The following is a 16,074-nucleotide window of genomic DNA, read 5'->3' as shown; positions in this document are numbered from 1 at the left end:
AGCACAATAGCATAAGGAAGTATGCATGTCCAAAACAAACATGATGCGATGAGAACAATAAAGCATAACTCAAAGCACCATAAAGCCAACAAGAAAACAAACAGAACAAAGTTTTCTAATTAACATAATGTCTTCTCCCCCTTGGTATATGCATCTCCACAATGAAAAATCTCTCCCCCTACAAATGTGCATGAGAAATAAAATTTCTCCCCCAAGGATGTGCACAAGAGTCATAGAAATGACAAAATACTCCGGTATACTCTCTAGAGTACACTCTCCCCCTTTTTATCAGGAATAGACAAAGGGTCAAGAAGAAACGAGGGCAAGAGATGAAGGTACGAACAATGCTAATAATGCATGAGGGGTGTGAGATGAATGAGAAAAAAAAGCTCAAACCTAAGACAAAGTAAAATGCTACAAAGTATAAGGTAAACATGACATGCTAGGATGAAGAAGTAAGGTAAAGACCAATGCATGATAAGGGTAGCAAAGGTGTGTGCAAGAGGTGACTAAGTGCAATGCATGACCAATGCATGAAAAATGCACATGTGGGGTAAGGCGTGTTAAATACACAACCAATGAACCAAACATGTTCCTAATGAGGAAACATGAGAAACCCCAAAGTTTGATACTCATCGGAGTCCAAACAAGCGAGAAAATGTATAAGAGACATTTTATCAAACACCTAGCATGCATACCATGAACAATAATGTGAAACAATGCATGAACATCATGAAATCTACCCTTAATACATGTTCTTTTTGCCACAAGGGGCCAACATCCAATGCAAATCAACAAAAGAAACCAATCCCATGAAGAAATTTGACAAAAATTAAGTTTTCCCAACCCCTATGATAAAAATCCCAACCAAGAGCACAAAACTCTCCAAAACATAATCCAAGGATCAAAATTAATGAAAAGAATTTATAATTACCTTAGAAATGTTAATGGAATGAAAAACCATTCAAATTGGTTGGGTTTTGATGTAAAAATATTGAAAGAGGGGTTTTAGAGATGATGAGAGAGGTTTAAAACAAGTTTCCCACAAAAAGCCATTTAAAAAGCTATTTCTGGGCGTTTCGCGACTAGGCGAGTCGCGAGATTCGGTCGCAAAAATTTTCGTGAGTCGCGAGTGAGTCGCCAAAAACTTTTGGATGAACTCGCAACTGGGGTTTCGCAACTGGCGAGTTGCCAACTGAACCGCGAAAAACTCTAACACTTGTTTTTCAATACAGAACATGTTTAAATAATGAAAAACAAAGTAAACACTAAACATGAACACAAAGAGTGATAAAAATCACTTCCAAAAACATATAAAATGATCAAAAATATTTTTGGATTGAACCATATATGATTGAGCACACACACATCACATTTAGACAAGTACAATCTAACAAATGAATAAAACATTTATTGAACATTAGGCATGTGTGTTGTGTGTGTGTATCAAATGTGGAATAGTCCTTAGTCTAGAGTGAAGTTTCAATGATCAATTCAATCAAATCATACACAACTAGTATTAAGTCAAGTGGTCTATCTCAATTATAGAAATGAACATATATGACCTCCCACAAGAAAATGATTACATAAGATTGAAGCTTTTCATTTGGCTTCTTACAATTTATATCATTTGATCATTTTGAATCAATACAACTCATTTTGAGCAATACATCTCATTTTTGAGATTGATGCCTGAAATTTTTGATATTTCAATTTGATGAACAAGCCTTTGGCTTTTGGGCATCAAACATTTTCAATACAAGTCGCTTTCCCTTTTTCCTAGTCAAATACTAGTATATGCGACGGCTTTTGCAGCTCATTATCTCTTTTCATTTTGAGATTTACATTTATTGAGCTTTTTAAGCAATAAAAATAAAAGAGTGGGAAGAGATATAAGCACAAGTCTACGCATGTATCAAAACCAACATGACTATTGACTAATCATTCATGACAAGCTTGAAGATCGATTTACAACAATCACACAAAGATGTCAAGATTTTTCCCACAAAGATATAAGTGCAAAAATAACAAGCTAAGCTCGTAAATGCACAAAGCCATTTGTACAAAGGTACAAGGCCAAACTCACATGTGATATGTGCTCAAACATATACGATCAAACTTTTTGAATTTTTCACTTTTATGTGGTTTTGGATTTTTTACTCACACAAAACTGAAATATAAAAGTAAGATAAAAAACAAAACAATGCATACAAATAAATGCAAGATGCACAAAATGCATGAAGATATGACATTTAATGCATGAAGGGTCCTACAAAGATCGAAAGAATTAGATCAAGGACCAAAAGAGCAAAAGCTCAACCATAGGAACCCTTCCTCATCCAAACGGAACGATTGTTTGGAATGAGTGTCTCATGGGAAGTGAGACGAGGGTTGGAAGAATGAAACCGGAGATGCACATAGACAAGGAGGTAAGAGCATTAACCACTTTCTTCAACAACTTACCATTTTCCATCCAATCCGGTTTAGCTTTCAAAGCACAACTTCCAAAAAGCTCAAGTTTCTCTTTTCTTTTGATTCTCTTAAGAGCTTGAAACTTAGAGCAATGAGGTCTTAGATGACCAAAGGCACCACAATGGTGACAAACAATGTATTTAGGTCCATTAGGCTTTTTGGGAAGGGATCTAACAACAAAGGTTTGTTCTCTTTTTAACTTGGGGCATTGGGGTCTTATGTGACCGATCACACCGCAATGGTGGCAAGTAGGAACAAACTTAGATCCACTCAAATCCCTAGATTGGGACCTAAACAGAGGCTTAGGCTTAAGAGCCTTTCTCTCCACTTTTTGATTTCTTTTGTGTGGAGGAATGTACACCGATTTGTCCTTTGAGGTAGAACACACAATAGGCACAAAATCGGGTACCACAACATGATTGCAACATATATTTTCTTCCATTTTAGCAACAGGTTCAGCAATCAAACACTTGGCATGCATCTTAAGAGATTCATTTTCAGATTTAAGATCATCAACAAGTTTGTTAGACAAAACAAGTTTAGCATCCAAGTCCTTATTTAAACATTCAAACTCTTTCAGCTTTTCAAGAGAAATTTCAGCAAGATTCTTATATTTCTCAACCAATTTGTTGGATTCATTGAGTTTAGTAATCAAATCATCCTTTTCACAAACTAACTTGCTCAAATTCTTTTGAAACTTCTTAGCTCATTTCTTCAAGAGTTTGTCAACAACACTCATAGATTCAAATAACATGTCATCACAATTATGAGGATTAACACTCATAGAGGCATTTTCACAAACACATGGCATGTTACAATCAACAATATCCATAGAAGCATACAAAGCATTATCCATGGCAAAACACACAAGGGGTCAAGGATCACACTTAGGTAATAAAACCAAAACAAGTGTACCCACTCTGATACCAATTGAAAGTTCAAATATGTGTATAAAAACACCCTTGAACGTTTAGACCCCCAATTTACAAATTACTAATTCAAGCTTTATATCAAACAATTAATGTGCGGAACATAAACAAAAACTTAATACAGAATTGGTAAACAATCTAGGCCAATTAAAATCACATCCACAGTAGAAAATAAGAGGCAAAGATAAAGGGAAGAGAAATACAAACACAAGGACAACACACGATGTGTTATCGAAGAGGAAACCGAAGCCCTCAGCGTAAAACCTCTCCGCCGCCCTCCAAGCGGTCAATAATCTACTAGAAAATGTAGTTGGGATACAAGAACAGCAATAGACCCTCCAAGCCTAATCTACTCGATGTACCTAAGCCCTCCAAGCTTCTTGCTCCAATGAGGTTGCGCCGAACCTTTTTCTTTTCTAACTTACCGGATTCCGCTATAATCCATAGCATTCGTTATCCTTGGCATCTTCCAATGCTTCCCAAAGCTCCAAAAATACTCAACACTCTAAATGGGTGTGGGTAGTGTTTGGATAGAAATCTCCTCTCAATAGTTATGACAATGAGAGAGGGAATGAGAAGAGACTATAAAGATTTCTCTCTAAGAATGAGTAGCTCTCCCTAATTGGGTGGGTGTTTTGAAGAAACCTCTCTTAGGGTTTTTCTTTCTGAATGGCCACCCATTTTTTGTGGGAATGAGGGGTATTTATACTGGTGTGAGAATGGAATGCAAAGAGTTAGTTTTTCCAAAACAGGGTTGGCTGGCGACTTAACCTTGCGACTTAACCTTGCGACTTAACTGAGTCGCGAGTTCAAGCTGCGAGCTAGCTAAATGGCCAGTTTGGATTTTCGTCTTGTAGTACTCCAGCTGGCATGACTGTTCAGCTCCCCTGCATGCTCTGCACGTGTGCAACTTTTGGCGGCTTGCAAGCCGCGAGCTTCCCGCGAGATCCAACCGCGAGTCCCTACTTCACTGCACAGTCTTGAGTATTTCTTCACACTCTCTCACACACTACCCTTACATAATTCCCACCTAAATACAGAGTTTCTAAGTGCTGTATTACAAGCAAATATGTCATGAAATAAAGCCAACACATGGTTGATTAAATTCAACCTTACACTTTGGTTGGGCTCAAATTGGCATTACCGATTGGTGATTAGCTTCTGCTCTTGTCCATGGTGGATGATGGGCTAGCTGTAGAGAGGCCCATGGTTACCTCAATTGCCTAGCTCAATTGAACAAACACCTTTTCTTTTTTTTTTTTTCTTTTTTTTTTTTTTTTCAAAAAAAGAGAATTGCTTTTCATCTGTCTTGAATTTGAGTTCAATTATGTTATAGTAATTCCTTAGAGGGTGTTTGATTTGAGAAAAAAGTAGGTGATTTATGTATTCATTTTTAGTTTTTTGTGAGACCTACCACTGAAAAAACTAGTATATTTTTACTTAGTTTTCATTTTTGGTATCTTAAAATTTGGATTTGAATACACATTTCCAGCATTTTTCATTTTAAGTGAAAACAAGTAGAGCGGCATTCTCGTTAATTTCTTGAAAATAATTAGAATCCACCAACTGTTAAGTCCTTTCAAGTCTGACTTACACAATAACTAAAGTGACTTGTGTAAGTAAAAAAAAAAAAAAAAAAGGTGTTTTTCTCGTAAAATAGAGAACAATAGCCAAACTGAACTCAAATTATAAATTCAAAACTGATTTCCAAACAGACTCAAATGTGAAAATGAGTCTTTTTTTTTTTTTTTTAAATGAATGTAGAAAAGTGAAAATGAAAGTGAATACACCATTTTTTAAGAACCAATCATCACCTTAGGTTCTCTGTTTTTCCCTCATGAAGTAAAACTGGAGGGCACTTATATTCTAACATACCGTTAATTGAACCGATATCTAGAAGATTGTCAAGGGACACTAACCTTTTGCGTGTGATAAATGAGCTGATGTAAAACTGGAGGGCATATCTTCTTTTTTTTTTTTTTTGGTTTCTTCATATATGGAAGACTTCTATTAGACCACAATATCATACCAGAATATGCCAAGAAGTATTTGTAGGAATATGAATCACTCCAAATAAATCTACTGCATTTATAGAGAATAGAATGGTGACAGCAGAAAATAAAAGTTGTATTTGGTATCAAATGATAACATGTTAGTAGTATCAAAATTTAATAAGTGTGAGACATGTCAATGAAAAATAACTATCTCACTAACAAATAAAAGACATAAATATTAGTGGGTAGTTATTTTTATACATATATCTCTCATTTATTGAATTTTGATATGAATAACATGATATCATTTGATATAAAATACTTTTTTCTCTTAATGATTTCTACAAAATGAAACACGAAGGGTATCCAACATTGTGTCAAAGAGGGAAATTGGTCTATTTATCCCAATGATTGCAACAGTTGGCGTATGGGTTGAGGAAAGCCCAAGTTTTCTCGCAAGAGCTTTACAAAATGATGTTAATACAACTTTCTCTTTTTCAATTCTTTCTTTCTTTTTTTTTTTTTTTTTGAAACAAAAATGCACACATAAGAGAGAGACCGAGATTCTAATACAAAAACATATTACAAACTCCACTTAAAAGCTATCGTAACTTTTATAAGAGGACATTACAAGTTATACTACACAGTACTTTTTGGTTTAATGAAATGTGTTATCCTCTATTTTTTTAAGATATAATAATAAATAAACTTTGCCTAATTTTAAAGTGCTTATGGGTTAAGGCTTTCAAGCTTTATCTTCGATAAGGGTTCGATACGTAAGTCTCTAATGCACAAGTGCAATCATGATTTTATGCATAAAATGGAGGACCAGGCTAGTAGGTAGAATTAACGTGCAAGTCAAAATTATTTTGGTTAAGGAACACCTACCTTAACATGTGCAATACTGTCAACGTGAAGTAGACCCAAAAGTTTCAAACTGTTTGGACGGTGATTTATTAAGTTAGGAGAACCACTTTCTTTCCTTAGGGATCTCATCATATACACATACATGTCCTTTCGATCAATTACCATCACACAGTCACATCGGGCCAAGTTGGTTTCAACGTTTCACATTTGATAAAGCTTTGCCATTGAGAGAGAGAGAGAGAGAGAGAGAGAGAGAGACCAAACCCAAAGCATGAAGATGATGGTTTTCATGCAAGTTTCGTGTCATGTAATGCAATGAAAGAATATCAACAAATTTAGAAAGTAACGAAAGGCATAGAAGTCACGTTATGCTAGTGATTCGTCCACACACGACCATACCTAGCTACCACAAAATGCCAATTCTAGAACTATTTACGTAGCAATAAGTTTAACAATTTTAGTCTGTTTTATTTAACTTAATTGGTAAAGTCTCTGATAATTGAATAAGAAATTTGAGATTTAATCCCCGTCTACATGATAAAGAGTTATCATCATAAACAGGACACCATAGATTGAAACTTTCTCAAAAAAAAAAAAAAGTCTAACCATTTTCACAAATTATTTTATAACTGTTGACGTGATAATTTATAAATAATAAATAAATAAGTGATATTAATGATAGGTCCAAATGAAAATTAATAAAAGTCTGAAGTTTTAAGAAAATTTTGTAAAAATGGTTGCGTACTAAATTGATAAAGATATCTCTTGCTTGCACTAAATCAAGAGGTTATTGTATATTAGAAACTCAATTATCTGTTTTTTTTTTTTTTTCCTCCCTTTTTCCGTACAATTATCAGTCTGAACAAACCTTGCTCGTATCTCTAGAAATGTCTATTTAATAAAATAAATGTCCCAAAGTTCTGTAGCTGTCCATAATAATTGCAAATCATTGTACCACTTCAAATTTTAATTCAATTTACTATAGTAGCAAATTGTGATCTTGATTTGTTTGGCTCACACAAGTAAACTTAAGTTTATAAATTATAGATCACTAGCCCAATTCTAACTGTTGGCACTCCCTATCGAAATTCCTCGCAATACCATTCCTATGGAATTTTAATTTCCACACATGCAACAATTTATTTAAATTTGTATTTGATGTATAATTTTAATGATTGAGATATGAAATATTTATGAAAAGTTTAAACTACTGATTGATCAGGATTTTTTGGAGCCATTTTCGGTTAAAGGTAAAAATGAAAACATTTTTTTTCCAGTGCCGAATTCCTGAAGTAAAATCCAAAGAATCCTTATAACAATAAATTAAAGAAAAAAAAAATGCAATCTTGGAGTTCAAGCTTGGGGTTATTGGATTAATTTGCGGAACAAATTCATGAATCAAGGGTCTATTTTCAAAGAGAGGTAATAATAAGTTAACAATTAATCATCATGGCACCTCATGATAGAGACATGGTCATAGTCCTAGAGTTCTAAACATCTAACTTTCTTTTTTGGATCAAGTTAAATTTGAAAATATACATAACTATTCTTATTCTTGTTGACCAAAAAGGCCTAGACATGACTTAGAAAGTGTACGTCTTGGTCTTGTTTTGTCTAAAAGGAGAGGTCAATTTTCAAGGTTTGAATTGAAAAACAATGTTTAATTAACTCCAAGAGTAATCATTCCCATAGAGGGGAAAACAAAATCCGTGATAGTTTTCAATTATGAGAGCAATTACACCCGAAATGTTATTATTTCTTAGTGAAAACAATTGCATGAGAATATGAGATTCCAGGGAAAAACCCACATCGCCGTCCAATGTGTGTATTAGGAACATGTCAAGAGATTAATAGATTTGATGCCAAACAAAATTGACATGCACGCAATGCTGTGAAACCAGCCTGTTCATCCACATGTATAAAAAGCATATAAATTGATAAAAATGCCTAGTCAGAATAACGTATCACATCCATTCGATACAAGAAGATGAGCTTGAAAGCTTTCACATTAACTTGAAGGAAAATCTATGGATAACCATTGCTCACTTATGAATTTAAAAGCAATATATATATTTCTCTAAAAAAAAAGGCAATATATATAGTGCATTTTTATCATTAATTAGGTTCTCAAAAGTCCAATTAGAGGGGACAACATTATAAATGGACCAGGATAGGCTCATGGAACTTTCCATTAAGATGTGGAAAATTTTAAAATGAAACTTGGAGGAGACTTGCTTGCTTAATTACTTTAATTAAGTTAGCATTAGTCAATTACCATACGAATATTCGTATGGTAACTAACTAATGCTAACTTTTTATTTTTATTTTTTTTACAAGATAGAATTTCTACTCTAACCTAATCTAAGCGTATATATATATGAAACTTCTTTTTGGAAACTTTAACCTCCCGCTCTTGTCCCTCATACCTTACAAGCACTTTTATTTGTAAAGTGACCATTGCATCAAGGGTGTGCGGTGGTGACTAATGCTAACTTAATTAAAGTAAGATTTATCCTAACGATAACCTTAAAGAAAATTACACAAAACCCTTCCTCTAAATCTAGAGGGTTCTAGTTTTAAAAATAGAACCCTCTAGATTTTGATCTTAACTCTTAATTCTGTTTCTCAAAAAAAAAAAAAAAAAAAAAAAAAAACTCTTAATTCTTTGCAGTATATAGTATTTTATGTGTAAATATTTAATTGTGCAATGCTTAGCTCTTTTGAGTTTTTGAGTATAATACAAATTTAATAAAAAAAATTTAAAAAAAAAAAGAAAAGGGTTTGTCTCCAAGCATATTTGGATTCCTGGATTCCAACCATCTATAGAAAAATGACAAGTGTCTCGTCATTATAAAGTCCAAAACTCCAAATATGCTTGGAACCAAACTCTGTCTATTAAAAAAAAAGTATTACACTCAAAATTGACATAACAATGACCGTTAATGGTGTCATTTGAACAATACACATTATAAATTTCTTAATTATATAAATAAATAAATAAATATATTTTTTATGTTTGACACATTAATTTATAAAGCCTATATAGTTAAACTTAGAAAAATTTAGATTTTAAACCTTATAATTATAACAAATTTTACCTTATAATTCCAAATGTAACAAATTAAAATTTCAACCATACTAAATATCAAATGCACAATTAATTTGATGTATTGAGATTTAATTTATTACTTTTGAAATATTATCATTTAATATATATTACTATTGAAAATATTTGATTTAATTTGTTATACCCCAAAACTATAGACTTTAAATGTAATTTTCGCGTTGAATTTATATTCCGTAACATCACTCTTGTTTATGAAATGGGGTATTGTTTTGGTTGGTTGGATTTATTTTCACCCAAGAGGTAAGAGATCATGAATGAGGTAAGCCATCCCATCATATTCACATTTATGATTTATCCACCGGATGATCGATAAAACTAAGGCTTCTCTTCCACCTCCCTAGCTAGCTCTTCATTTTAGCATTGGATATGAAGGAAAATACCATAGACATTGTTATTAAACAATTAACTTCAAAGCAAATACAAAAAGGGTAAGACATAACAAACTTGAGAACGATACTCACGTAAGCCAAGATAATAAATTAATAATGAAGATCGATAAGCTACAAGCATATACAGTCTCGGATATTCTATCCTTAAGGAGCTTAACCTTTCCTTTTTCCCCTATAAATAAAGCCTAAACCTACTCAGCTAAAAGAATACAAAGCTTTAAAGTCTCTTTAACCTAACCCTAGTACATTCTCATTATTCCAAAGCTCATAAACCAATCCCCAAAGAGTTGTTGAAAAGAGAGTAACAAACATGGAGCTCAAATGGTCAATATTGATCAAGCTTCTGATAGTGCAATATCTATCAGTTCTTTGTGTTTCACAGGATTTTGATTTCTTTTACTTTGTTCAACAGGTTATTTTGGTGTTGCTCTCACTTTAACATAGTTCTCTTCATCGTAACAAGTTATTTTCTCTCTTTTTTCTTTTGGTTTTGAAAAATCTTTTGTTGACACAGTGGCCAGGAGCATACTGTGACACAAAGCATACTTGCTGCTACCCTAAGACTGGGAAGCCTGCAGCAGATTTTGGCATTCATGGACTCTGGCCTAATTACAAGGATGGATCGTACCCTTCAAACTGTGATCCAGACAGTGTCTTTGATAAATCTCAGGTATATCACTTTCATTTTTTAATGTGATCTGATCTCTTACAAATGATAAAAATGGTTGAAGTTTGATTTCAAATGATCAAATGAAATAATGACGAAGACAACAAATCTACAGTTTAAAAACTTTGGTGTCACTCAACAAATTAATTACCGTCAACATGCATTCTTTTTCATCATTTTATTTTGTCATAAGTTGCACTTTTGATTTTCTCTTTTATTAATATATATATATATATATATATATTTTAAGTACTTTTAAAATATGAGTGAGACCCTTAGTTTTTAGGGTTAATTAAACATGTCACAAAGTAGCTGAAAGGTACGGATATATCTAGACCTCGATCAAATATCCAATATTTGAACATTTTCATTCATCGATGAAAGAGAGAAAATAAATCTGGATGAGACATTTTATCTTATAGATAAATGTCCAAATCTAAGTAAAATGATTTTTATTTTTATTATGGTCGGTAATTTATATAAGATGAAAGTTTTATATATTGTTTATATATTACTTTACTCCAATCTTCATAAAGTTGGGCAAGACGACAATTGCAAGCAAATCCCATTAGTTTGCTTTGTGACCATCATAGGCAGGACCACACCATTCCCTTATAAGCTATATTGTCACGTACCAAATGGCAATCACCCAACTAAGCCACCAAGTAAAAGTTTGATTGGGTGTTCCTACTATTAGCTTTTTGTATAGTCCATATATATTATCTATTTATATCCGCAGGTAAACTTTTATAATTTATTTGACATTCTTCATGGTCCATTTTGAGTAATTCTGATTGTAAAAATATAATACATGATTAGATAACAGAAAATGATATTTAATATATATATATATATATATATATATTTATATCAAATTAAATCTATCCCTGCTTCGAGAGATGGTGCAAGATTAGGGATATGTACATAAGGGTCGAGCTAGATTGGGTTTAGAGTCTTTTTGAACCCAACCCAATTCCTCAAGTTGAAAGTTTTCTAACCCAACCTAGCTAAGTTATAGTTATTCTAAAAGCCAACATAACTCAAGACGTGTGAATTAGTTTAACCGTCCTGTTAGAGTTACTTTATCAATTTTAATAAAAAAAGAAGGATCTTCATTCATCTAGTTAAACTCATTATTTTATAGATGATTAGAGTTTACATAATTTGGTTTAATATTATTTCATCAAAACTAAGGCTCAAACAACAAAATAAATCAAATTAACAAATGTAAACTAAATCCCTAATTTCAAAATAAATTAGAATCCAACGAATTTAATATACACACGTTAGGTTGGATTAGTCAAGTTGAAATTTTTTTTTTCCTATTTGATATATTTTATAAATAAATTAAATTAAATAAATAAAACCAATTCAACTCAACCTATCAACCCACTAAAAAGCAATTTCAAACACTGAATTGGATTAGTTTGGGTACAGTTAATCGAGTTGGTGGGTTGAATGTACATCCTTAAGCAAAACTTGTAGTGAGTAAAATGCGTAATCATCCCCTCCCCAGGATTATGAATAAAGCTAATTAATGTCACATGGAAGCCAATTTTCTTATCACTTTCAAGAACCCACATGAAATACATTTTCATACCAAAACCATTAGTAACAAAGAAATCGTTACAAACTGGCATGGAACTTGAACACCCCTCCACTAGCACATTTTGCCACAAGTGTAATTTATGAGATATTGTTTATTTTGTCCAATCACGAGTTTAACACAATTCTTAACTTTCCATACATTGTTTCTCATGTTTTCTTGGTATAATGTCTGATGCAGCTCTCAGAAATCATGAGCAGTATGCAAAAGGATTGGCCATCACTTAGCTGCCCAAGTAGCAATGGCTATAGGTTCTGGTCACATGAATGGGAAAAGCATGGGACTTGCTCAGAGTCTGAACTTGACCAGCGTGAGTACTTTGAAGCAGCTCTCAAACTGAAGGAGAAAGTAAACCTCTTACAAATCCTTAAGAAAGCAGAAATTGTACCAGATGATGGATTTTACAGCCTAGACAGCGTTGTAGAAGCCATAAAAGAGGCCGTTGGTTTCACCCCTGGGATAGAGTGCAATAAGGATTCAACTGGTCACAGCCAAATTTACCAAATTTTCTTGTGTGTGGACACTTCTGGATCTGAAATCATTGAGTGCCCTGTCCTTCCAAAGGGCAGATGTGCTTCAAATGTCCAGTTTGCTAAGTTCTAGAGATTAGAACTAGAGATTGTGGTCGAGAAGGTATTATGTGCATCCGGTATATTCATCATCTCTCTTACAACATGTGAATTCCACAATTTTAAATTGTTCACATGATATCAAAGAAATCATGCATATGTCAGATGTATGAGATAATTATTGCTAGCTAAGTTATTTGAGGAATAGCCCTCCTCAAAACATTTACTTATTATCATTTTTGTTTAATTGAAAAGAACTTGATGATCGAGTTACTTTCTATAATAAATTAATTTCCACATAATTCTCTTTGCCAATATTGTCACTCTATGATTAAGATCCTGATGTTTGAGAGATGAAACGTGTAATAAATTATTGATTAGTCATGATTTTAGAAGCAACTTTCTCACAATCAGGTTAGAAATTAAAACAATATATGTTTTCAATAAGCCAAAGTTGTGTAATTAATTAAAATAACCAATTGCTCAAAAAAGAATTTCGAATAACCAATATTTTAGGCTTGTAATAAATTGAAGAACTGTGCAATACTAAAGTTTAAGCTATAGGGGTCTAAACCAAAAAAAATATATAAAAAATCTCTAGGGGTCTTAGAAGGTTACAACTAAATGACATTTCTTGTTTCTCTCCAAGTGGAAAATCTGGATTCAAACCCTCCCTCCCTCACTTATTATGTTATTAATTTTGAATAAAAAAAGAAGAAAATGTTTAAGCTCTAGGATGCCAATGCCCAAGAAAAGGAATTCATGAATCTATGTTCAATTCTTGCGGTGAATAAGGAGATTATGCCTACACTCCACACTATTTTTAGGCCTATCTCTGGCTGGTAAGGATGCTGTATTTTAGAACATCAGCAGTAAGGAGTGAGAGGAGTTGAAAATAATTAGAAAATACATTCTTTAGTGAAAATGATTAAGCTTTAAAGTTTGTAGCAATAGATCAATGTTTATATAAATGTATTCAATAGAATGGGAGAGAAAATTATCTTGGTGATCATATGGACAAAGAAATATCCCATTTTTCTCTTTGCCAAATATGAAAATTTCACTCAATTGAATATTATTACAGTGATGATTTTTAAGAACTAATAAATGAGAGAAAAGTTCCTCAGCAACGATTTATTTCTGATGCTCCGTACCAAATAAATATTTGTGCCCGTGTAAGAATTGTGGAGCCCAAAATTCTCATCACGAGCAAGCATGGTATCATTGATATGCGATGGTTATACCATTTTCATTTTTCTTTTTTTTTTTTCTTTTTTTTAAGATAGATCTTGAATTTCGGTCTTTACTTCTACACCCCACAAGTACTTATATTTGTAAAGTGACCATTACACCAAGGGTGTGTGGTGATGGTTACACGTACAAGTGCTCTTTTATTCATGCCATATCAATGTGATAAACAAAGAGAGAGTGAGAGGAGCGGATCATAATTAATAACTTATATTAATGAATGATAGGAATTCAAAATTTCTTGTACCACAAACTAAGCCACAATTTTTATTACAAATATTCATGTGTGTAATTTTGATTAATGGAAAAAAAGTAATGGATCTATGTGGAAGTAACTGGCAGCCTGTCATAGTCTACCATGTAAGATAATTGTGGTAAAAGTTGTAGTTTTATTTGTGGTATTAGAATTACTCATAGGAATTAGATGAAGAGTGAAAAAAAATGGCATTTCATTTGTGCTACTAAATGAGGGAAGCATCAGTGTTGGACTTACTGATTATAAAAAGCGAAAGTTTTTAATGTGCAAAATTAATTGAAACAGAGAGTTTGGTAGGGTTGAGTTAATGTTGAAGTTTTATGCTACTTTAGCCATTGCCCTTAGGCCATTCGTTAACAAAATCCTTATTGTATTAATAGAATTAGAGGCTTTGGACAGTGAAATTTATGGGAGATCCAGCTGCATTTTTTTATGCTAAACAAGGCAATTTGGTTAAGTTGGTTCAATATGGTTTATATTGCTTGAAGGGAAATGACAAAGTTTAGTTACAACTTCACTCAATATTTTTTTATTGGTTGTGAATTTTAACAAATAAATCATTGAATTACATTTTCTTCTTATATCTTTATGCATACAAAATTTCCAAAAGATCAAAAATCAATACTTACATCATCAATCAAATATTTAAATTTCAAAATTTGTAGTCTGAAATTATGTATAAAAAAAATAAGTTTATAAATCGAATAGTAATAACATTTTATTAATACAAAATTTGAATTGTTTGTTAAGAATATAAAAAGCATGCAATCTAACTATTAAAAATATGTAGTCATATTAATTTATTATTATTATTATTATTTTTTAGTGGGAATGAGATTGACAACTCTTGGGAATGTTAAATTTGTGAGTTCAGGATAATGAATATTCATTGTAATGAAGCCAACATTAAATGCAGATTTAAAGCCGTGGGCCTAGGCTTTCATATCCAACAAATGTATGAGTCTTCCTCGTGCACTTAGCTTTTCTACACAACATAACTATCGTGGATTGATGGACTTGCAAACAATCCAAGTCCATTTGCAACCATATAAAACCCAAATTATGCGAAGAAACAGTCCTCTATTTCCCTTTAAGTCACAACTTCCACAATTTTCCTTGAATTTAAATATGGGGGGTTATTCCATACATTTGGATTTCATCTTTGTGGTTGAATAAGATTCGTACGTAGCTAGGCTGCATGACATATGTGGCTCAAAAAAGTGTTTTCAAATTCATCACTGGCCAATGTAAATATGCCCATCACCATGCTCAACTGCTCAATTATGTACTTTGGTCGTGTATGATTTGTCTAAGCATATGCATATCCAAGTTACAGTCGGCCAGAAGCAACAGGTTTTCAATATGGGCCCTTATCCAGTGCTCCTCCATTTGCTGTCCAGCTACTTTAACTGGGTACCTAGCTACAGTCAATTGGAATGTTACTAGTATATAAGTATTAACTTAGAAGACTTAGGATAAATACTCTTACACACACCCTGTTACACAAAGTTGTGTGAAATTTTTTTAATCAAGTGTGCTACTATAAGCAGGGGCAGAGCCAGAAATTTTGGTTTGGGGGCCGGGGGCCAAGTTGTGATGTTAATATATCAGTTAAGCAAATCTCTACACACACATATAAAAATTAATTTACTAAGAGAATTTATCATCTTCTAAATTTTAATGAGCATACAAAAGTCATGTATTTCTTCTATTAGACATGTACAAAAATTTATCATTTTTTACATAGTTTAATTTGTTAAACCTCTTAAATTATATGATTTTGATATAATTTCTCTTTCTTTTAAGAGCACTATTGAAATGACTCAAAATTTGAGGGGGCCAACTTCAATTTTTATATGCTACATTTTTTAAAGTGTAAATAATATAAATACTATAAAATAATTTTTTAAAACTTTCAGGGGGCCTTGGGCCCCCACCCTTATGTGTGGC

The 16,074-nt window shown here is 32.7% G+C and overlaps 1 protein-coding gene across 1 annotated transcript; it reads left to right on the top strand.

The window, feature by feature from the left end:
- The first annotated feature begins 9,726 nt into the window (after nucleotides 1-9,726).
- On the top strand, nucleotides 9,727-12,856 carry LOC115981721 (ribonuclease 3-like). Its single transcript, XM_031104045.1, has 3 exons — nucleotides 9,727-10,190; nucleotides 10,293-10,448; nucleotides 12,232-12,856. The coding sequence occupies exons 1-3, from the start codon at nucleotides 10,089-10,091 to the stop codon at nucleotides 12,652-12,654; spliced, it is 681 nt and encodes a 226-aa protein (XP_030959905.1). The 5' UTR covers nucleotides 9,727-10,088; the 3' UTR covers nucleotides 12,655-12,856.
- The last annotated feature ends 3,218 nt before the right edge of the window (nucleotides 12,857-16,074 follow it).

This window comes from Quercus lobata, chromosome 3, assembly GCF_001633185.2.
Source record: "Quercus lobata isolate SW786 chromosome 3, ValleyOak3.0 Primary Assembly, whole genome shotgun sequence".
In the NCBI taxonomy this organism is placed as follows: domain Eukaryota; kingdom Viridiplantae; phylum Streptophyta; class Magnoliopsida; order Fagales; family Fagaceae; genus Quercus; species Quercus lobata.
Note: the sequence above shows the minus strand (reverse complement) of the source record. Positions and strands in the feature narration are given on the sequence as shown.